The sequence below is a fragment of the Perna viridis genome, chromosome 2, assembly GCF_037379345.1.
Source record: "Perna viridis isolate PV_CMFRI_1.1 ecotype Kerala chromosome 2, ASM3737934v1, whole genome shotgun sequence".
In the NCBI taxonomy this organism is placed as follows: domain Eukaryota; kingdom Metazoa; phylum Mollusca; class Bivalvia; order Mytilida; family Mytilidae; genus Perna; species Perna viridis.
This window is the reverse complement of record NC_142446.1, coordinates 1,110,848-1,136,151: the sequence shown is the minus strand read 5'-3', so window position 1 is coordinate 1,136,151 and position 25,304 is coordinate 1,110,848. Positions and strand designations below refer to the sequence as shown.

At 35.5% G+C, this 25,304-nt stretch overlaps 1 protein-coding gene across 1 annotated transcript in view; it reads right to left on the bottom strand.

Annotated features, from left to right (window-relative positions):
* LOC148623242 (dehydrogenase/reductase SDR family member 7-like) overlaps positions 1 to 15,163 on the bottom strand; it is a 28,694-nt gene extending 13,531 nt beyond the window's left edge. The window contains exons 1-5 of the mRNA XM_088564936.1: positions 15,031 to 15,163; positions 5,860 to 6,025; positions 4,775 to 4,927; positions 4,295 to 4,401; positions 2,492 to 2,684 (exon numbers count right to left, since the gene is read on the bottom strand). Of these exons, the coding sequence (XP_088421062.1) occupies positions 2,492 to 2,684; positions 4,295 to 4,401; positions 4,775 to 4,927; positions 5,860 to 5,971 (565 nt within the window). The 5' untranslated portion in view covers positions 5,972 to 6,025; positions 15,031 to 15,163. The remainder of the gene's footprint in view (positions 1 to 2,491; positions 2,685 to 4,294; positions 4,402 to 4,774; positions 4,928 to 5,859; positions 6,026 to 15,030) is intronic.
* Positions 15,164 to 25,304: the final 10,141 nt, after the last annotated feature.

Genomic DNA, 25,304 nt, shown 5'->3' with positions numbered 1-25,304 from the left:
TAAGAAATATATCAGCGAGTGGAGGAGCACAATTTGTTCTCATTCGAATGTTGAACATTTGTTGAAAAATACGTCCACCACACTGAACAAATATGTTGTCGATAACAAATTCCAGCTTTTTGAAAAGACCTTCTTCGGTATATTTGTAAGATGATTGGGAATCGTTTTTTCACAATGTTTTAGGAATCTCAACCAAGTACTACATTTGTATCTGTATGTAGGTGTACCGTCTTTTTTAAAGTAACAACGATGTATAATGTTTTTGAGCTGAGATTTTAATTGAGGATGGGGAATAGGAGTATAAAGAGTTGAAAAATCGTAGATTTTATAGAGGCTATTGTATTCTGATAATAATCTTGAATTGAGGGTTTCCAGAAGATCTTTCGAATTTTCATGATTCACATTGAACTAATCCCACTACGGGAGTAACAAGTGTCGTGGAATGACTGGAGATCCTCTTTAACAGCTGTAAGTATAGAAGTTTTGAAATAGGTTTTATGGTACATTTTGCAGATCCAGCTGTATGGATTATTTGGTGATTAGGGATCCAGTGCATAGACGGTAGATCACAATCATCGTCTTTGGTAAAGATATCACAGATTTATGGTTTTCTACTATCTCTCCTTAGGAGAGTGTGGTAGCAGTATAGGTCTTAGTACTGCTATTTATGTTCTACGTCTACTTCTGATAATAAATATTGAGTGTAATGTGTTAGTGCTACTTGAATTGAACGTTTCTTTCTATATATTATAATTTCCCACCTACTAGTATAAGCTAAAACCACAAAATCGTCAATTTTCAAGACAATAACTTCAAAAGGAGTTACTATACATCGTTTATCAAATGAAGACTATTGTGGGCCTTTCTATCTATTATGGTTTTCATGTGCCATATATAAGCTAAAATTACCCAAAATAGTACTGCATGTATTTGGCCCATCTAAGCCATAACTCTAACTGAAAGTTTCTTTCTATCTATTATAGTTTCGAAGTTACACATACAAGCTAAAAGTACCCAAAATAATACTATTCGGCCTTTCTTAACCATAACTTTGACTGCAAGTTTCTTTCGATCTATTATGGTATTAAAATTATAAGGTAAAAACCACAAATATGTAATTGTTTGCCTTTCAAAGGGCAATAACTCTGGAGAATCGGGTTTTTAACCCTGTAGGGTACAAACATACAATTATTCAGTAAAAGAATTCAAGAATATTTACCAGCAAAAATATTTCTAAAGCCGATGTATAATAGGACCTAATAACTAAAAAAATGACGAGATGCAAGACGGAAATTCCAAACCCATTGATTTATACAAGATTTCTGTTTAAGGTGGCCATTTTGAATTCTTCCGCCATTTTTGTAAAATGAAAAGTAAGATAAGCTACGTATTGGATTTTACAATCATCTTCCTTCAGACATAAAGCTTATGAAATTTATGAATCAACTAAAAATACAAATCCATGGACAAAAAAAGTTCGGAAACTTTTAATTCAATGGTTTTTTTCACTTAGTAATAATAATATGCTTAAAGCAAATTTAAAACAGATCGAGCTAAGAATTAATGATATGCGTATCCAACAACAAAACTCAAATATAAAAAAAACTCTAAATTAGCTTTTTCCTGTGAGTATACAAGACGGGAGAAAGACCAACATATGTAGATAAATTATGTAACATGACGGATAGATCCATGATTTGCAGATTCAGAACAAGTTCTCACCAAACTTATGATTGAAAGAGGAAGACATTACCAAATCCCTTGAGCGGAGAGAATGTGCCCACTTTGTAATAGCTGTGTCGAAGATGAGTCTCATTTCTTATTTAATTGTTCCTTTTACAAGGCACAGCGAGATATTTTCGATCAGAAAATAAAATTCATTTTTCAAAATTACAATACCATGAATAAAATTAAAAAAATAAACATTATTTTTAATAGTAAGCTTTTTGGCATTCTGAAAATATCTTCTAATTTCATATCTTAATGCCTTAAGATAAGAAAAAACAAAATGTAAAATGTTCTGCTATTTTATTTCAATTTATATAGACACCCTAAATATAAGATAATTTCATTTGATTAACAAAGTAATATTTTTCATGTCTAGGCATTATTTGTGTGTATTATCTCTATATAAAATATAGGCAATTTCAACCTTATTATTGGAGATAATGAAATATTTGTACTTGTATTGATATTGAAATTACTACTTACATGACAATACAATAATTATCACAATTTAATATAATATTTAATTTTCAATCATAACTGCTGTTTTAATGCAGGATAAAGGCTGCGATTGACAATCATTGTCTCACTCTGGTGACCACCCCGAAAATGTCGCCGATTTGAACTACAAGTTGTAAATGTACCATAAGCTATCTATATGTCAAACTGAATGATTCATTCATCAACCCACAATTTTATTACTAAGATGCCTGCCTTTGAATTTAAAGATATTCTCAAACAGCCCTAACCAATACTTTGTACCTACCAAGTTTACCAGCAATACTACTGGTAACAACAACATGCCCTGAATTCTGATTAATCATTTGGTGTAGTACAGATTTTGTTATCGACAGCTGACCTAACACGTTCAACTTCAACATCTCCTCATCTACCTCTAGACTTGTTTTCGCCAACAATGCTCTCTGTGATCTTCCAGCGTTGTTTACTAGTATATCTATCTATAACAGGAGACGTTATAATTACAGTTAGGAGGCCCGGATCAGATGATTGTAGCCAAGTGCTTAGGGCGCCGTACTATCACGAGGTCTGACACCACTGTGGATTCGAACTAAGCAAATGTCGTGTATAACAGGTAAGGTATACATCGTTTTCCAACTTGACAATTTAGGCTCCCCACCATAACATTCGATCTTGTAAAGTCTGTTTATTTGTATATCACAGAATATGCTTAGTCAAATACAAAATAAAGAGCATTTCGGAACGCATCATGAAACGACCGCAGCATGTTCAACTCTGTTCACTTGGGGCAAGTGTAGACACAATATCAGTTTTTGACCGACTTAAGCACAGTAACTTACAGTATATCATTGACAAATCCACTGATTTAGACATAAGTTGTACAAAATTTGAAATTCATATAAAGGTGAAGAAAGGTCTGCTTTAATGGTAATATTCAAAGACCTTGGTTTTCGATCCGTATAACTGAAAATCGTAAGGGATATCTTAAATCTGATTGAAAAACACAGGTAAGTATCTACATGATGAATCTTCTGAAAGAAAATTCATAATCGGACCAAATAAAATTTTGTTTTTTGGACGTGACCTCCTTTTTTCTCATACCTAGAAAATCGTAAGAGATATCTAAAATCTGACTGAAAACCGCAGACAGAAATTTCCATGAGGATTCTAATAAAAAAATAAAATCGAACCAAAGATAAAAAGGTTGAACTTTTTATGTTGTGGTCCCATTTCGTACCCCTTTAACTCCAAAGAGATTAAAGATAATTCTATCCTGTAAAAAAAATCTTAAAAATTCAATTTCAAAAGGAACTCCTTGACATCAGAATCCACAAAAGTGGATTAACAATAATCCGTATCTATCAATTTCAGCCTTAATTCTAAAGAGTGTGGCGAAATCCTCCAAAAACTACACGATCCTCCGTAACGTCCTTAGGTACAATGTTTAAAATTACTTAAAAAATCTAGAGATCATAAATAAACTAAAATCAGTGGAGGTCAATGACACAGACGACGACAAGGACAGTGTGATACCATTATACAATTGTTTGCGGTCGTAGAAAAACGACAAAACACAAGGAGTGTAGATTAGTGATAACTGAACATAAATGTCCCAAAAGTGTTTCATGTAAATCTAATTAAATTCAAAATTCTAGATTATCAATGCCACAGCTGAATGTGATGGGTTAATTTTCTTCTGTAAAAGAAAACCAGAATTTGACGGTCTTTGTCAGAGTGGAATTATCAAAGATTTCATATAGAGTGAGTTCCATAAAGTCACAGTTTTTACATGAACTAATGTCTGCCAGTGTTCCATCTACTATAGTATGGTGCCTGCCTGTGCTCCATCTACTATAGTATGATGGCTGCCAGTGCTCCATCTACCACAGTATGATGTCTGCCAGCGTTCCGTCTACTATAGTGCGAAGTCTGCCAGTGTTTATAGTATGATGTCTCATATCATTGTTATCTTTTCGGTGCAATATTTTGTTAATTAGGACTTTTTGACTGTTTATCGTTTTATTTTCTTAGATTCCTCTACATTTTTAACTCAAGTCTACTACTCAAAGAAGTTAATAGAGATACCAACCCTTTTAAAATACTTTAAAGCTGTCTCCATTGCACTGAGGTGACTTCTGAAATCTAGTAAATCAACAGGCAGAACCAATAGATCATCAGCGTCTACATTACTATTTTCTATAAAAAAAAAATTAAAAAAAAACAACAACCAAACTCTAGACAAGATACTTCCTAAAATAATAACAAATAATTAATTAGGAGCTTAATTACTTCATTGTAACTTATTGGTAATTTAGTTAGGTTTAAAAATTACACAAAAGCATTATTGGCGCCAATGAGTAGTGGCGTACAAGAACGAAAACTGACGCAAACAGGTATCTGCCAGCTAATGTCTGCATTACATTTCTCATTATCAGAAGCAGTTCAATGTGTTCTATTAACTTCATCAATTTTGAATGGTATGTGTCCTATTTTTGCGAGTGTGGTACGAAGTAATGATTTCTTTTAGTTATCAACATTTGCCTGATTTAATGTTTACAATGAAACATACTTTTGATACAGTTTTGTTTAACAGCTTTCAATCGATCTTTCCGACGTGCAGATAGAATAACTTTACAACCAGCAGCAGAAAGTCGATAGGCAAGCGCTTCACCAATTCCACTGGAGGAACCAGTGATCCACACGACCTTTCCTCTCAAGGACTCTACACAGATTAAGATAATAATGATAGCACATCAAAGACAGACAACAATAAAAAAATAAACAACAACAACTTTTAAATATTACATATCAAATAGAAGTCAAAAGATAACACACGCGTTCACAGGACAACAGAGGAAAATACAAATGATTTTTTTATGGAACGCTTAACACTTTCAATAATATTAAGTCAAACATATTTCTCCACCGTTTTCCATTACTGTACCACATATACTTCTTTTTAAAATACATAAAATGGGCCGTCGTCCTGGGAGCAGCAGCTCAGTAATTACATATCAATCGGGTCCTCAGAACCTGGAAGGTCTAAACCGAGTATCTTTTTTTTAAATCTAAACCGGAAACTTTTCAAATGAAAAGTGCTAAAGGTCACTAAATGATTGATTAATTTAAACCAGGTCCTTGACTATTCTATAAACACCACAAATTTGCAGTTATACTTAATTAACTGATAATTTTTCATACGGGAATGATTTTTGCCTGAATAAAATTATTATAGACAACAATTTCATTCAAAAATATGGGTGCTTAGAAGATGAAATGATGGAAAGAATGCTCGACCCTCCTCTTGATTTGGTTTTTTTTTCACTAACAAGATTTCAATTGATGTTCTGTTGAGATCAAGGGTATTTTCGTCCGTATACGAGAATTGTTAATAAAATAGAGTATCATTGCTGTTTGTGCGTTACAATTTTAAGCAGTTACAGGTACGCATAAGGCCGTACCAGAATGATACCTTTTGTCGAGGTGCTCATCCGCCATCTTGCGTTACCGAAACCAGGTCCAAAAAATTCTAAACCGGGCTCGTTCAGGACAGTGGCATTATCAAAATTCAATAAACTATTCAGATTTAACTTACCGCATGTACTAGTAATCAATAATTGCTTAAATGTCAAATCTGGAAGTCTTCCTACTGACCTGGATTTCGTCCGAAAATAGTGTACAGCTGAAGATGCAGATCACAGTCAGCATAGAGAAATCTGATCAACTGGACCAACACCAAAATCAACGGGATACACAGGAAGAACATGGAACAGAAAGAACGATATATACCACCGGCAATAAACAGAACTTTCAACTTCACCTACAACACAGAATGAATACCGTGTAGCCGAGAAACATGAAACACATTGTATGGTGACTTTCTATATACATGTAAATGGGCGTAGCCAGACTTTTTTTTTGAAGTGGAAGCCCAAATTCGACAAAGGGTATAGGGGACCGCTCAAGACCCCCAGTGGGGGACAGGGAGAGAAGCCCCCGGTAAGTCCCGCTGATGGGGGGCGGGCGTTTTAGACCCATAAAAGTTAGTAAAAATTTATGCTGAAAATGGTTTTACTCCGGGATAATTTTGTGGAAAATGTTTTTCTTAAACTATATACCAGCAGTGATCGTAATAAGGATTAAACTGAAATGAAGAAATTGTCCTCCCCAATCTGATATGTTGTATTTTGTATTGTTTTAAAATGTCTATTCCTTCAGCACCTGCGTATGGAGTTTTCATATCACAACTCATACGTTATGCCAGAACTTGCTTTAACTACGCCGACTTTTCGTACGGCGCTAGACTTCTTACAAAGGCTTCTAAAACAGGATTATGTTGCTACAAGACTGGAGTCATCACGACAGTTTAATGGTCGTCATCATGAACTCGTGGATCGTTACGGTGTATCCATCTGCACCATAAGGACCGATTTGTTCAGTGTCATAGTTTTCCTTCCCTCTTCCATCTACCACGGACTTGACTTTTTATGAGCAACTCGGCGGGTGTTTCTAGAAAAGCAGAGGATGATTACCCTACCGGTGGACCTGGCCAATGCTCCCTTTTTTTAGTGGCGTCCGAGTTGCTCATTTACTTTTGTTGCTTAAATTTGTACGTATTATTTTGGTTATTTTATATTTTTGTTGTGTGTCGTCTCTGTCCCTGGATTACATGATTTTGAGTACTCATTGTTCCTTACAGTAGTCTCGGAAATAATTGTATCCTGACTCGGGTTCAATAGTTAACCTGCTTTTAAAGCTTTTGAAAAAAAACTATTTAATGCAACATATTCGTTCAACTATTTTGGAAAGTTTTGAAGTCATCATTGCAATCATCATCACTTTGGTAAATCTTTATGGGAAACCCATTCATATGTTGAGGTTATTTAACTTTTGATTAGGAAAGTGCTGTTCATTCAGCGATAGTACGCCTGAGTCTATATGTGTTCCTTCTATGAGGTCTGATTGTTTTTATCTGTTTTTTTTTCTATCTCTCATAATGATCTTGAATCTGTATTTTATGTATGATAAAAAGACTAGCAAATGGGTAACGTTGACATTTGACCTTTTTGGGGTACAATCTGTATATCAGCTGACTTACTCATTGTGAAAGCCCTTTTTGAAACAACTGGTCCACACACAGCATTATACATTGTATCTCATTTTTTCACATAAACTTAATCTTGAACTTCGACAAATTCAAATAATTTAAAAGACGTCTATATGTTACCGCCGTGGAAACGCGATTCAAGGTTTCACATAAAAAAAACTCGTGTCTTTACTCAAAAAGGACGTAGTAAATCAAGAAACAACATAGAAACCCCCGTACATGATCGCTTCCATTTATAATTTTTTCCTCAAATCTCCAATTTCAAATAATTTTATTGGTCCTAATTTGGGTTGAGGAAGAATTTGAGATTTAAAAAAAAACGGGCACTGGTATTGCACTGGTTTCATAAAGAATCTCAAATTGAATTTTCCTCAAAGCTTCAACTTTTAAGAAATTTGATTGGTTGAGATTTGAATTGAGGAAGGATTAGAGGAAAATTCTTTAAGAAAACGGGCTCGGATAGTTATTATGGAATCAGAGAATATCAGCCTCCAAGCATGCTCTTCGAGTATCTCACTGTTAGCACAAAATGGTCTACTAACACGTTTTTAAAAAAAGTATTTAAACATGTCTTTATGGGGCAAAAAAAAAGATCGATATTGACATAAAACTATTCGTATAAGGAGAATGGGTATGGTGAATATGCCAAAGAGACAACAACCCAACTGGGAAAAAAACAATCTGATTTAACCGTTGTTAGAGGGAAAGCGTCTATTCAATCATCAGAAGATTTCTTTAACTTTTGTGGCGAAATCTCATTCAACCAAAATCTGAAGGCTGTTAGAGGAGAATCTTTTAATTTACTGAAACTATACCGCGAAACGAATCACGGCTTTATAAACGAATTCCAGCGATTCGGTCCATCCATCAAGTCGTCGCACTTCAAAAAGGCGATATATCAATTAGATCTTTGTCTAACTAGCGATCTGTGCCTTTTAGATTTAAATACACAGTGTGAAAACTTCAAACTCATAGATAAATAAGTAACATATAAAGTTATACCCGAGGGGCAAATTTTTAAAGACAAACTCAAATACAGACGACGCAGAAGACGAAAGTATTTACATTACCGGATCTCGTTAGTACGGAAGCCCATTAGTGCTAGGTGTTCACTTATTTTTAAGTCGTTATAACGACTTAGTATCTCGTTTAAACGACTTAGCTAACTCGTTTAAACGACTTAGCTAACCCGTTTAAACGACTTAGCATCTCGTTTAAACGACTTAGTACCTCGTTATAACGACACAGCTAACTTGCTTAAACGACTTAGCATCTCGTTTAAACGACTTAGTACCTCGTTATAACGACATAGCTAACTTGCTTAAACGACTTAGCATCTCGTTTAAACGACTTAGTATCTCGTTTAAACGACATAGCTAACTTGTTTAAAAAACTTGGCATCTCGTTTAAACGATTTAGTATCTCGTTATAACGACATAGCTAAGTCGTTTAAACGACTTAGTATCTCGACATAGCCAACTCGTTTAAACGACTTAGTATCTCGTTATAACGACATAACTGGCGTTAGCTATGTCGTTAAAACGAGATACTAAGTCGTTTAAACGAGTTGGCTATGTCAAGATACTAAGTCGTAAATTTTTAAATCGGTATCTAGGCAATTATTGGCTGCTAGCCTGTGAGTGCAATAGTGAGACCGATTGCGATCGACCGCCATCGGCACCAATGAGAATGATAGGATCAATTGCGATCGATCGCAGTTCACTCAAATTATTTAGATATGAACACACACATGTTTAATTTGCGATTGGTCTCGATGTGAACGGGGCCTGAAAAAATGACTTCAAAATCATTAACTAAATGACGTTACGTTCAGTGGTACCAACATCTTGCGCGACGTCAAGACCACCACAAACCATGTTCTCTAATCTTGCATTGGCACCTATGGGACGGTGGACAGGGTAAAGGGAGACAGGAGAAAAAGGTGTGTGCTCGGAAGAAAGGGAAAGAGGCGGGAGAATGGAGAGAAGGGAAACCGAAAAGGAAAAAAAGACAGAGAAGGGAGACTAAAATTTATATTAAAAAATGAACCAAAAGCAAATTGTTAAATGAAATTATAGTTATTAATAACTAGATATCATTGAGATGGGAGCCATCTCTGTGGGCCCCGCTGTCAATAAGATGTGGTAAATAAGCTGATATGAAGCATTATTTGAAGTTATTATGACACACCCTCTGGTGTTGGTTAATATATATGCCAAGTATAAACTTAGAAATCATAACGGTTCTCAAGATATAGAGCGGACACGATCTTTACCACAGAACATGGGGTTGTTAACTGAAACCAAAGTTTTTGTCCTTGACCTTTGACTTAGGAAGTTGTACATACAATATGACACACCCTCTGGTGTTGGTTAATATACGTGTCAAGTATAAACATTGAAATCATAATGGTTCTCAAGATATAGAGTGGACATGATCTTTACCACAGGACATGGGATTGTCAACTGAAAGTTTTTTTACCTTCACCTTTGACCTAGGAAGTTGTACATACATTATGACAGACCCTCTGGTGTTGGTTAATATACATGTTAGAATAAAGTATGAAATCATAACGGTTCTCTAGATATAGAGCAAACACGATTTTGTTGCGGACGGACGGACAGACTGATCACTATATGGCGACCCGTCTAAGGCGGGGCCCTAATAAAAAAAAATCGCCCAGCGCAGCATGATACGACCACACAGTCATTTGAGTTCATTTGGAACAAACGTGGACTTAATACTAGTTTTCACACACTTAAGCATAAGGACTTACATTTCATTAGGGATACAACAACTGGTTTTGACACAGTATTGCACAATATGAAATTTAGTAAAAAGTTTTGTTTTCAGTTAGTGCTTGTACCACATTATCTAAAAAAAGTTACTGAAATTTGCAAGCATACTTTTTAAGCCCTTGTATAGAAGAACAATTTACAAAAATAATTCATTAAAGAGAAATCAAGGGAACCAAGATCCAAGATTCTAGCGGAAATCAGGGGACAAAGATCAGACAAGGGAAATAGACACACACAGCAAAGAACATAAAATAACTATAATTTCATTAATTCTAGATAAACACATATTTTACCCCTTTTGGTCCCTTTTTCAGAATGGTAAGTAGTAAAATTTCATGATAATTGGTTCACTACAATTAAAGTTATCGCAGGGAAACGAAAAAGTTAACGACGACGACGCAGAATCACGACAGCATTTTTGCCGTTATATAAACTTAAAAATGCTAATTAATGTCCTAGTAACGAAAATGACCTCCTAAAACTCCAGTTGTTATCGCACTTGTCTAAAAAAAAAAAAGAAAGCACTAATCCTTATACCTACGACAATACTAGGTGTTTTTATTAGCCAATAACTTTTTCGGGGTCCTATAAGATGTCGTAACTCCGCTTTGAAAAAAAAACTTGTACTTATAGCTGGAACATCTGCAGAATAGACACAACAGGTGTCGGTGTACACATATTTTGAAGGCATCAGATCTAGAGAACAGCCTTGTACAACCATTTTAGTATCATCGGACAATGATTTCACTTTTTTAAGAGACTTGAAAACAACCGATGGATTCCACGAAAGATGTGGAAAATTGGGGATTATTTAATATCAATCATAGAGAAAAGGCACAGGTATTTGGGGTCGGAATATTTATTTAAAAGCGATATCAATCACGAACTAATATGTTATTGCAGAAAATATTGACCATATACTATCCATATTTGATTTCCGGATATATGGGGTCGACTGGCATATAGAAGCCCGGAGAGGAAATGTTCACGCCTATTTTTTAGGCGAAAGGTTAAAGTTTTTGATTCAAATTTAGGTCTTCGTGATTGAAACTAAACAAATCATAACTGAAAGATTATAAAAGACATTTCATGTGCAGAAGTGTTTAGTCAATTCACCATTTTAAGCATTTGTCAAACATGAATTGTACGTCAACCATATGGTGCAGGGTTAAACGAGCAGCGGACGTATCATGCTGCGCCCGACGAAGCGCTTGTTATTTTTTGATGACACAGGCAGTGCTTTTGTCAGTGCCGCATACGACAAGATACTCAATTCTTTCGTACGTAATTGCTGCAAGGTGCATTAAAGATTTGTATAAAACAACCATGCCAACCGAATTAAAACGGACTCTATCACAGAGAGATCTAAACACGAGTTTTTGTCAGTAAGAACTTGGTTGTCGTTTTTCTCCCGTTGCAACTCAATATCCAAAATCAAATGAATCGTAAGTATTATTTCAAAATACCTCTACAGGGCTTCCGTACATAAGCAATCTTTTTACAGATATTTAAGAAATTCTGTTGACGAATATTTTGAATAAACCTCAGAATAGTGAAAATTCCCTTTATAATCTATATAAAACCTTTAAGGCTAATTCATCTTCAAATCAAGTACGGTGACCTATGTCAATTCCAAAGTATCTTTATCATAAATCATCTCTTATTCTAGACAGAAAAAATAGGTCTACCATACATAAAGCCCTAATTTTGCTGTACTTTGAAAAGTATCTCCAAATATTAGTATCTTTTTTATGCCCCGCAACTAAAAGTTAGGGCATATTGTTTTACCCTCGTCCGCCCGACACGTTTTCTCAGGATAACTGAAAACGCCTGCATAAATTAAATTAAAACATTGAAAAAGTGTATTTATCTATCGTAAATTGTTTTTTTTTAATTCAAATATTTCTGTTTCGAGTTACTGAAATGTATTCATAGAAAATGGTGGTGTTTCCAGTTTTCGCACAATAACTTAAAAATGTTTTCTAGTAGGATAGCAGGGGTTTAAAAAGTCTTCAAATAACGGAGTTTAATGCATCGAAATATAATACGGCTTTATTTGATATAATTTTTAGGGAAATCATTCTACTTTCAAATTAGAATTGTCCTACAAACGTATTGTGGTCACAATTTGTACAAATTGTCGTTTTGTGAGGGCGGCCAGGCGCGTAGCTAGGCGGAAGCCCGGAAGCTCCAGCTTCCACAATTTCGTCAAAAAAAAAAAAAAAAACGAGAGAGAGTGGGAGAGAAGGGGTGATGTTTCACTACTTGTCTACTAACAGAGGTAATGTATTATTTACGTATTGTTGACCCTATATGTTATACGTCTTACTACGTCAAAGTATCAGATTTAATTACCATCTGAATATATTTGTATCTGAATCCCTTTGTTTATAATGTTTAAATTTTTGTCTCTTAATCATAAATTACGGCCGCGTATGATGAATACATCAAAGAACTAAATTTATACAGTATCAATCGATTCCGAAATCGGCAATTTTGACCACAAGAAATGCACAATTTCTTATTTATATGATAAAGTTAATAATGCAACGAAATACTTATCGTCGTTGCAATTGCGTATCGACAGTTATTTATGAAAATTAATCATCTATAATTAAACCAAAGCCGATGAACCTATTGACAGGTCCAATGCCGATAAAGATGTTTTATGTTCACATCTACAAGCTGCTAAACTGATGAAAAATTGAAAAATCGACATAGGAAAAGCATCTACCGCGGTATGATAAAAACAGATGAATTCAAAAATGGAACTGTTGACAAAAGTAGACCGACATTGAACATAAATGCTTTTGTACATGACGTGGTAAGTATGCAGAAGTATCCTTTATATGAAAGAGTAATCTAGGGAACCAAGGTTATAGCGGTAATCAAAAGAATGTAATCCAGGGACAAAGACCAGACATGGAAAACAGACATACACAACAAAGAACACAAAGTAACTAAAATAATACATACAAAGTAACAAAAGTAAATGAGCAACTCGGACTCCACCAAAAACTGGGAGTATGGACCAGGTGCACCGGTAGGGCAAGCGTCCTCTGCTTTTCGAGAAATACCCGCCGAGTTGCTCATAAAACGTCAAGTCCGGGGTAGACAAACGAGGAAAGGAAAACTATGATCTGTTGAATAAGTCAGTTTTCATGGTGCAGATGGATACACCATAACGATCCACGAGTTCATGATGACGACCATGAAACCTCTGTAGTGATGACTTCAAATTTGTAGCAACATTACCCTATTCCAGGAGCCTATTTGTTAGAGTTCTAGCTATGTTGTGTACTATTTATTCTGCTGGGATTTTTTTGGTTTAGTTTGCAAGAAGTGATTGATAGAATTTTGAATTCGTGTTCTGGTACGTGAACACAATTAATTCCCCTTGGTTTTCGTTGTATATATAGTTCCAACTTTGGTAGTAGGTACCTTCCACATTTTTTTCATATTTTTTACTGGAAACTTATTTGCTGAAGTTTTGCCTCTAATTGGTAGAAATAGGTTAAAATTACACGGGATTTTTTGTCATTAATCAATTCTGACTAAAAGTTGTGATTTGGTTCAGTGGAAGAAGGTTAAAATTTAGGACTTTTAACTCCGTTTATTTGTCATGTTTACCCCATCTCCGAATTATATGTATTAATTTCAGAAAATGACGGTAAAATTTTCTACAATTTATATATAAAATCCTGTTTGTACATATCTTTAGGCCAGAGAAGTTTTATTCAGTTTGCGCCGGTGGAATTTTTTTAATCTGCCCAAATGTGTATATTGAAATGCACTTGCGGTCTCGTGCCTTCTTATTTCGATTTCAAGTGACATTTATAATACTCGGACCAAATCTGAGTATGATACGTTTTAATTCCGGATGTGCCAAAACATTTGAATAGGAGTACATATGCTTAACAAATGGGAATTTTTGTTTCTTACGTATACACGGAACGATTGCGATTGCATTAGTTGTACAGATAAATAGAAAATTCAATATTTTACTGCAAATGTTAAATATTAAAGAATAATTTCAGAATGTGTTTTTTTTTAAATATTTACTTTCTAATTTTACATTTCTATACCACAAAGGTCAAGGTCGCCCTTTCATTTCCGACTGTTAAAATATGAAAATAAAAATCTTGACTGACATTTGACCCCATTTTGCTAGGTACATGACCACAATCATGCGCATGACATCTACTTTTCGATAGAGTTAGAAATAAGCTTTCCATCGATGTATAATTTAGCCGTATTATATTCCGGTGCATTAAATTCTCAAAAAACCGATAGCCTGCTATCCTGCTATTAACCAATTATACTCGCTTTCATTTTTTTGGGGGGGAAAAACTCCCTTTCTTCATTTGAAAACATTTGCAGCAACTTGTGTGATCATCAAAGTTTTCGCGATGGTATTTGATCCAAAGCAGTATGGTGAAACCAAGTATAAGAGTAATAAAAGGAACCAAGATTCTAGCAGAATAAATAAAAAAGTAACCCAGGGACAAAGACCAGACAGGGAAAACAGACACAAACAACAAAGAACATAAAATAACCAAAATACGACGCACAAAGCAACAAAAGTAAATGAGCAACTCGGACCCCGCTACAAAAAGGGAGCATGGACCAGATGCACCGATAGGATAAGCGTCCAAAATATCTATATGTGGACAAGGGTGGGGATACGGAGGTAAAGGGGATGGGAATCAGTGGTTGAAGGGGAGGGGTTCGGTGATGGAGGGGACGGGGAACGGTGGTTGAAGGGCGGGGAACGGGGAGTGAAAACTCGGGAAGCAGGGAATTTGGTTATTATCTATAAGCGGGGTAAAATTAAAGAGTCGGGAAGCGGGGGTCTAGGGGATGGAAGCGGGGATGAAATACCCCCTGTCAACCCCTCACAATTAACGTCATGCTACACACCTGTGGCGACACCACCTTTGTTCTTTCACTTAGATACTATTCTGTCGTCATCTAAGTTTGGGCTATTCTTTCACTGGTTATTGGCAGCAACTGAACCCTTAGACTTATCGTCACATGACCAGCAAAAACAGATGGAGTTATCTTTACTTGGAATGAATCATGGCGCAAAATTTGAATGTCATCGTGAGTGTATGATGTGTGCTAAAATTGGACGATTCGAGTCATTTACATGTTAATGAATATTTAATTACACGAATTACATGCTATTTAATATTATTGATATCAATAATGAAGAATGGCGTTTTCATAACACAAGTTTACTCATACTTATGGCAAGCCAAAATCATTCATTCATTGCCTTTATTTCCTCTTGAAGAGATATAATGACATACAAATTTACAAATAGATATCAGTGACATGTAAATTATATAATAAGAATGTTACAAAACATATTTCATGATACGGACTAACTATTCATGGGTGGGGATGGGGTGGGGTTTATATTTTCTGCATTAGCAAATCTCAGGAGCCTATTATATTGTCCGAGGCTTTGCACCACATGAACGTGACATAGTCTCATAAAATTGAAGAAATCTATTTCATCAGATGTATTTACCAACTTACCCAGAAATATTTCAAATAAGTCAGATTCATCACACTCGTACAGGTTGATAAACAAACACAACGGAAAATGTTATTCACGATTGATTTCCATTCACGTTTAGTAGGAAAATGGCCAGTAAAAAAATTCTTTTAGATACCCATGGAGCTCATAATAAAATAGAATTTCAAATTTTCAAAAATGTCAGGAATGAAACCAAAATGAGTGCGTTCCGTATCAACGAGGACTGAAATGAGACAAATAAGGAATATCTTTGTTAAGCAGTTTTCATCTGACGATACAAGTTTATGTAAAAATATTAATTTCCTTTATTCAATGGCAGCAGTTATCGGGTAGAGTCCTAACAGACTTTCGCATATGTGCGATCTAGTTCTAGTTTTTAAGTTAAGTATTTGTTTCGCAATAAAATGTTGAAAAAGTTCAAGCATTGTTTTTTCCGCAGTTTTTAGGTTAGTCCATACGCCACGTCCGTATAGGGTAGATGGTAACACTATTGTTTTATACAAACGTAAAAGAACATTAATGAACTTGGAATGAAGTGATTCAACGCAAAGAATGCAAATACGCCCTTTCCTGTAGGCATTAGTAGTGCGTTCTAAGGATTTGAATCCATAGTTCATTTGCACACTTAGGTGAATATAGTCATCTTGTATTGGAACTAACTCATGGCTGATCTTCCACGGATAAAATAGTTTATTGTTATGAGAGTTAGTGGTGAACTGTAGAACTGCTGATTTGTTAGCATTGAAGTGAAATCTCCATTTATGAGCATACTGCGAGCACACATCAAGCATTTTCTGTGACCCCAAAGGAGACAGGCTAATACAGGAAATATCATCAGCTAATGCGGGGCAACAACTAACAACATGATAAACACCTGTGCTATTATTAAAAGCTTCTAAGTTAGTTAGCATTTCATTAATAAAGACTAAGTAAAGCAAACCTGATAACACACCCCCTTGTCTTACCCCTTGTGACACAGGAAAGAAATATGAACAGGACTGATTAGCAACAACAGCGCTATACGTATCAGTATGCATATCATTGATTATACACCATAACTTATCTGGTATCCCTATATTATACAGTTTGTACATTAATCCCCATCCTCCATACTGAATCAAATGCCTTCTTACTATCTAAGAATGCTATATGAACTTTGTTATTAGACATTTCAATATTGTGGTATATAGTTTCATGTAGATTAAAGGAAGCTGCCATAGAGCCGAGACACTGTTGAAATCCTTGCTTTGGTGGTTTGGGAATTTTTCATATAGAACATGGGAGGTAATACGTGATTTTAGAACACTCAAATAATTTTAAAACAGCAGATAGAAGACTAACAGGTCTATAACTCTCCGGAGTAGTTGTACTTTTTGTTCCACCTTTATATATGGGAACTATGAGACCGCACTTCCACTTTAGAAATTCATTTTCTAATATTAAAAATTCATTTTCTAATATTACAAATTCCTGATTTAGTAATATTATCAAATATTTTATTTCAATTTTTTGTAATATGGTTGGTATTTGGGTTGACCCAAGGACCCAGCTGACGAAAACTTTTTCATACACCCAACAGACGATCCCCTTGTTTCCGACGTACCCAAAGGATACTTGGACGACCATTTCATGCCGTGGGCCCATCCTTTTACCAGTGTCATAGCAGGACCCACCGGAAATGGAAAAACGATGTTTGTACGTCGATTCGTTCAAAACGTGAAACACATTATGATGCCTAGACCCGATCGAATAACGTGGTGCTACGATGTGTACCAGACCATTTATGGACCATGGAGGATGTCGACTTTGTACAAGGACTCCCCGACCTTGACACCTTGGATTCCAGAGAGAAACACTTGCTTATTACAGACGATATGATGAATTCGGTCACCGAATCTATTTCGCATCTTTTCACGAAATATTCTCACCATAAAAATATAAGTGTCATGTTGCTGGTTCAGAATCTGTTCAACAAAAACAGGTACCACAGAACCATCAGTCTGAATGCTTATTACCTGGTTCTGTTTAAAAATCCTAGAGACGTATTACAGGCCATGACCATGGCCCAACAAATGTTTCCCAAAAAAAAAAGACAAACTACTTTGTGAAATCGTACGAGTATGCCACTGCCAAACCTCATGGATATTTATTGATCGACATGAAACAGGACACTCCCAACAAGTTGAGATTGAGAAGCAACATTTTCCCATGGGAAATTCAGGATGCGTTCTTGGATGAAAAAAAAGTATAAATAGAGATGAAAAAGGATATGTGGTCACTTCTTGGCCGACTTGCAAAGGAGATGGACGCATCCGGAGCAATAAAGATTTACAAGATAGTCCCCTGTCGAGGGATTCATTTAGAAGAAGTCACCAGACGTGATGCCATACACGTGCAATGGACGACAGAATGTGCCAACTATAAACCAAAGAATGAACTGACAAAAGAAAGTGCGGCTCCAAAAAGACCTCGTGGTAGACCAGCTGGAAGAAAGAAAAAAGCCAATTGAACAGACGTGACACCTATAAATGGAACTGTATAGAGAGAAGTTCGGAACAAAGATCGTGCAGCTGTATTAAGAACGTAAAACGTACAACATCAGAATATCAAATACAAGTGGAAACCAGAGCGGAGTATCGTGCATCCTTGTATAAAACTCGATGACCTTAAGAAATCAAGAAAGATACAAAAGTTCAACTAGATGAATCATATTGATCTACGGTGCCAGAACCTGAGAGGATAGTTCATCAAGAAATAGCAGGAGCTATACGGGATGTACAATGAAAACCGAATTCAAAGACTAGAAGTCATGTGAACAAAAGGAAGGGAAGATTAAATAGAGTGAAAAAAACAGCCTTGAGGTTAATGATACTCGGACGGCAAAACTACTCACATTAATCGGAATCATCAGAAGATCGGATCGTGAAATTACTTAAAGGGGGGGAGAACACTTGATGGAATAGACCATTGGGCAGGACCCGGGTTTGACAACACCCTGACGAATATATGAATATGAATTGTAAATAAAATATAAAAGAAAAACAGTCTTGTGTGATAAAACTATTCTAAAGAAAAACCTCCTTACAAAACAGGGTAGCTCAAAACATATAACACCTATTGAAACCGTTAGCGATAACATAGTTACTATCAGAGCCTCATATATAAGTAACTTGAAAACATACAATAGCAGTAAAAAGTTCCTTGTAAAAACCAGATCATACAATACTTAAACCAAAAAAGGGGACGAATGAAACAAACCACGAATGAAATTATAGAGAAAAAATATAGTCCGTAGGTCAATGGTTTACTAAGGGGTCAAATCTAGTACACGCGACATGTAAACATTGAAAGTACGAAAAAAGGAATTTACCTGGTAGAGCGTCATAACTCGTTCAAAGGGTGTACGCGACATGCAAATATCAAAAATATTATAGCAATTCAATCTCCTTATAATAACAAAAGAAAAGAGTTAAACGAGCACACAAGTCTCAAACAAAAAGGGGCATAGGAAACAAACTACGAGTGAAAATATGGAGAGAAAAAAATCCACAAATCAATGGTTTACCCCCATAAAGGGTCAAATCTAGTACACGCGACATGTAAACATTGAAAGTATGAAAAAAGGAATTTACCCACTAGAGTCTCATAAAAATGGAAAGGTAGAATTCATCTGTAATAGGTAATGAATAAGTCGACTATAACAATCTGAAATGAAAGGTAATACACCATTCAAAAACTATTAACATTCCAAATGTACAACGTGTACACCTTACGATAGTCAGGATAATCATTAGTGGTTAATCAAAATTTCAAACTGAATACAAAACATATTAAAACAAAAATAATTAAAACAATGATAAGAATTGATTTCTTAGTGGTAAACATTACACAACACGTCCTTGCACTTGTAATGTATTCATAAAGCACAATAAAAAGCAGTTAAAAATCAATACACTGGCTATTGAAATCACCAGTAAAATGGAAAGTTTATAACATCTGTCTAATCCGTGAGACATCTATTCAAATTACACAATCCATTGAACACAAAGAAAATCAAATCGAAATTTAAAATCTATTCAAAGTGCCCATTCAATTATAACACAAAGACAATGAAATCACAATTAACTTACAAAAATAATTAAAAAAAAAGAGTTAACGATAATGAAAATGTGAAATTTAAAAAGCAATATAAATAAAGAAAGATAACTCTTGTCATAATACACCCCCTTTTTATATTTACCTGTTTATACTATATAATGACACTAATTAGGACACTTAATGAGGATACATATGGAGGTCGTCCCCCCCCCAAACTTTAAGACCCCCCTTCCTATATCAATAGGTCCCCACGTTCCCTTTATTGGTCCCCCATCTAAGTCTACTTCCGGTCATCAAAGGTCCACTTCCTGTCCCTCCCTCTACCGGTCACTTCCGGTCCACGGCCATCGGATGTGACGTCATGTGCATGCGCATTGGGGTTAATCCACCGTAAAAATCATAATTAACCCAAACGTGCACATATACTACTTCCGTTCAAACTTTACTGATATGTTGAAAGTATTTATTATTTTTATCAGAATGATTTTTGTTGTTCTATTTTTTAGTATTCAACAAAATACTTTCAAGGAAGTTTTGTTTGACCTGATTTAGACTTATTATCAAGTTTCTTTAGGAGATTATAAATCTTTTTAATGTCTGCGTCACCTATATTCACCATTTTCTGGGAGTTTGTCAACTAGTTTTTGATAATTCATAACAAATATGCAAGAGATCTTTACTTTTTTTCTAAATCACATGGTTTCTTTTTCTTTTTAGCTCACCTGGCCATCGTTAACAATTATTTCAAAACTCTTCTCCCAGGCGCGTATGAAAAAAATATGTAAGAAAATGAAATAAAATAAAACAAAATAAAATAAAATAAAGAAAGACAGGAAGAAAAGAAGACGAAGTTCAAGACAGATTAAGTTTATGTGAAAAAATGACATACAATGTATAATACTGTGTGTGGACCAGTTGTCGTTTAAAAAGGGCTTTCACAGTGATGAATAAAGATGGTGTTGTAGAGCAACAAGTCAGCTAATATACAGATTGGACCAAAGAGGTCAAATGTCAACGTTAACCATTTGCTATTTTTTTTATATATATCATACATAAAGCACAGATTCAATGTCATTATGAAAGTTTGAAAAACAGATAAAATCAATCAGACCTCATAGAAGGAACACATATAGACTAAGGCGTACTATCGCTGAATGAACAGCACTTTCCTAATCAAAAGTTAAATAACCTCAACACATGAATGGGTTTCCCATAACGATTTAGCAAAGTGATGATGATTGCAATGATGACTTCAAAACTTGATAGACTATTCTTTATTTAAAAGTGTATCCAACTCAATTCAAAATAGTTGAACGAATATGTTGCATATTTTTTTTCACGAGCTTCAAAGCAGGTTAACTATGGAACCCGAGTCGAGAAACAATTATTTCCGAGACAACTATAAGGAACAATAAGTAACTAAGGAAACCAAGATTCTGGCAAAAATCAAAAGAATGTAATCCATGGACAGAGACGACACACAACAAAAATATTAAATAACAAAAATAATATGTATAAATTTAAGCAACAAAAGTAAATGAGCAACTCGGACTCCACTAAAAACTAGAGTATGGACCAGGTAGGGTAAGCATCCTCTGCTTTTCTAGAAACACCCGTCGAGTTGCTCATAAAAAGTCAATTCCGTGGTAGATAAAACGGGGAAGGAAAACTATGACACATTGAACAAATCGGTCATTATGGTGCAGGTGGATACACGAATTCGTAATGACGACCATAAAACTTTTGTAGTGATGACTTCAATCTTGTAGCAACACGATCCTGTTCCAGAAGTCCTATTGTAAGAAGTCTAGCGTCGTACAAAAAGTCTGCATAGTTACTGCAAGTTCTGGCATGACGTATGAGTTGCGATATGAACACTCTATACGCAGGTGCTGAAGGGATTGGCATTTCTAACAACACAAAATACAACATATCAGATTGGAGGGGAGGACAATTTCTTCATTTGAGTTTTATCCTGATCGCGGTAACTGCTGGTATTACAAAATTTGAAAGAGAATATTTTCCACAAAATTATTTCGCAGTAAAGCCCTTTTCAGCATAAATTTTGACTGACTTTTATGGGTCTAAAACGCCCATCACCAGGAGTTGCCGTGGGCTTCGCTCCCTGTCCCCCACTGGGGGCCTTGAACGGTCACCTAGACCCCTTGTCGAATTTAGGCTTCCACTTCAAAGAAAGTCTGGCTATGTCACTGTCTCCTCTGGCACAACTTACCAATTTGAACCAAACTTGGTATGAATGTTCTTTGGGGTATCCTTCACAGAAAAGATGTGGGGATTTTTTATCCGCCGAAAAACATGGCCACCGTTACTAAAAATAGAACAGGGGGTTAAGACAGTAGTTTTTCCGCATATATATATATCTCCAAAACCGTTAGATTTAGCCAAATAAATTCTGACATGGGATAAAATTATTTAGTAGGATGAGATATATCTGTGGTCATTTTTTTGGTTTTAATCCATTAAGCCATATTGAGTTATTGCCCTTTTTTTTTTGTTTCTTTCAAAAATCTTCTCCTCTGACACTACTTGACCAATTGGAACCAAACTCGGTATGAAAGTTTCTTGGGATATCCTACATAGAAATGTTGTAGGGATTTTTGATTCGTCGAAAAACATGACCGCTGTTACTAAAAAAGGACATAGGGGTCAGACAATAGGTACGAGATCAGAATTAATTCACCTTTACTTTTCGTTGTATAACTCATTTTTTAGGGTGTTTCTTCCTGATTTTTTTTCTTTGCCGCCATTAACTTTATTGCTTAGTATTTACTGCAGAAATGTAGGGCAAGGATCAAAGTTACAAGGGATTTTTTTTTCATTCTGTAATTTTGTTGAAGTTGTGATTTGGTGCTATGAAAGAAGGTAAAAATTTAGGACATTTGGCAGTGGTCACTTTTCATGTCTACGGGGTCTATGGAACAAAGTTGCTAAAAATAAAAAAATGATGGTGAATTTTTCTGGCACTCTTATAGAAATCTGCTTTTATACATGTTTCCATATTCGTGAAGTTTGATTGAGTTTGAAGCGGTGAAATTTTTGTTATATGTCAAGATGGGTCTGTTGAAATGCACTACGAAATTAATTGTGTCCTCGTACCAGTAGTTTTTCGCACATATCACCAAAACCGTTAGGTTTGGCCAGTTCTTTCAATAGCTGAAATGATCCTTATTATAAGCCTACAAAAGTCTTCAGGGATAAAAGTTGACAGACGACTCCTTGTAAGAGTAATCAAGGGAACCAAGGTTATAGCGGTAATCAAAAGAATGTAATCCAGGGACAAAGACCAGACATGGAAAACAGATATACACAACAAAGAACATAAAGTAACTAAAATCATACATACAAAGTAACAAAAGTAAATGAGCAACTCGGACTCCACTAAAAACTGGGAGCATGGAACAGGTGCACCGGTAGGCTAAGCGTCCTCTGCTTTTCTAGAAACACCCGCCGAGTTGCTCATAAAACGTCAAGTCCGGGGTAGACAAACGAGGAAAGGAAAACTATGACCCGTTGAATAAATCAGTTCTCATGGTGTTGATGGATACACCATAACGATCCACGAATTCATGATGACGACCATAAAACTTCTGTAGTGATGACTTCAATCTTGTAGCAACATAACCCTGTTCCAGAAGCCTATTTGTTAGAGTTCTAGCGCGATACAAAAAGTCTGCGTAGTTTCGGCAAGCTCTGGCATAACGTATGAGTTGTGATATGAACACTCCATACGCAGGAGCCGAAGGGATGTTGCCACAGATGAAAGGAAAGTTGACAATTCTGAATGAAAAGTCATCACGTTTGTCGTAAAGTTTGGTCAATAGTTTTCCTTTACCATCGATTTCTAAGTGTAGGTCAAGATATGAGGCTGACTTCACAGTGTCTGTAGTATCCTTTATCTCAAGTTCTTTTGGGTAGATGCGATGTATCAAATCCCCGAAATTAGGATTGTTTAAAGATAAAACGTCATCTTTATAGTGGAAACTGAGATTGAAGGATCTAGCTAAACAATATTCTTTCTTTCTGATCAGATCAGCTATAAAGTCAGCCTCATAAGAGTGAAGGAATAGGTCAGCTAGTAAAGGAGCACAATTTGTTCCCATTGGAATGCTGACCGTTTGTTGAAAAACACGTCCACCACACTGGACAAATATGTTGTCGATTAAAAATTCCAGCATTTTGTAAACATCTTCCTCTGTATATTTGGAAGATGATTTGGAATTATTTCTTACAAAGTATGAGGAATCTCTACCAAGAACTGTATATTTGTATCTAGGTGTACCATCTTTTTTGGAAAAACAACGATGTATAATGTTTTTAAGTCGGGATTTTAACTGAGTATGGGGAATAGAAATATACAGTGTTGAAAAATCATAGGTTTTATATTCAGATAATAGTCTTGAACTGATTGTCTCCAAAAGATCTTTCGAATTTTTCAGGATCCACATTGAATTAATACCACTACGGGAGTAACTAGTGTTGTGGTAGGACTGTAGACCCTCTTTGACAGTTGTGAGTATAGATGTTAAAAGTTTTGAAAGAGGTTTGGTGGTACATTTTGCAGATCCAGCTATGAAACGTTGTTTGTATGGATTCTTGTGAAGTTTAGGAATCCAGTACATAGACGGTAAATCACAATCATCTTCCTTGGTAGAGAGACCAAAAGAGGATAGTACCGATTTATGGTTTTCCACAATCTCTTCTTTGGAAAGAGTGGTAGCAGTGTAGGTCTTATCACTGCTATTATTTTCTACGTCTACTTCTGATAATAAACATTGGATATAAAACGTTTTGCAGACAAAAACAATGTTGTTTTGGGCTTTGTCTGCTGGTACGACAACATACTTGTCATGTATAGTAGACAATGTTTTTGCTACATCGGGATCTTTGAAAACTGATGTATCCTTGGCACTCATTGACCTACTTAAAACGTTCATTCGTTTCAAAATTAAAGACCTTACGGCCTTCAACCACTCTGACAGAGAATCAATGTCTTCTTGTTCTCGTTTTATCCATTTTCTTGCGTAGTCCTGGACGGCATCCATAAGAACTTTAAAGTTATAATTCCAATTTATGGAGCGTGGTTCACGATATTTGGGACCTTTAGAGTTATTGTAAGAGTTATTGGCCTTGAAAGGGGAAAATTGCGTTTTCTACAGTTTTCAGCCAATATCTTGAAAACTATGATAGAAAGAAAGAAACTTTTAATTGCTGAAATGATCCTGATGATAAGTCCTAACAACGTTTCTTCAGTCAAAATTGTTCGACAACTTCTTGTTAAATTTAAAGACTTTGAAAGGCAAAATTCAACCAGGTGTAAGCAATTCAGGCTCTTGAGAGCCTCTTGTTTTATTGTGTTGAGCTATCTCTTTGCTTATAAGTTTTGATTTTTTTTTGCATTATCGATCATTAGCATTCACTAATCCACCCAGGTTAGCATAAGGTACGGAAAACCTGGTACCCTGGTATCTGATGTTTTCCGTTAGATACTTCAAATATAGCAAGGCAACTGTAAGATAAGATATTGACTCAG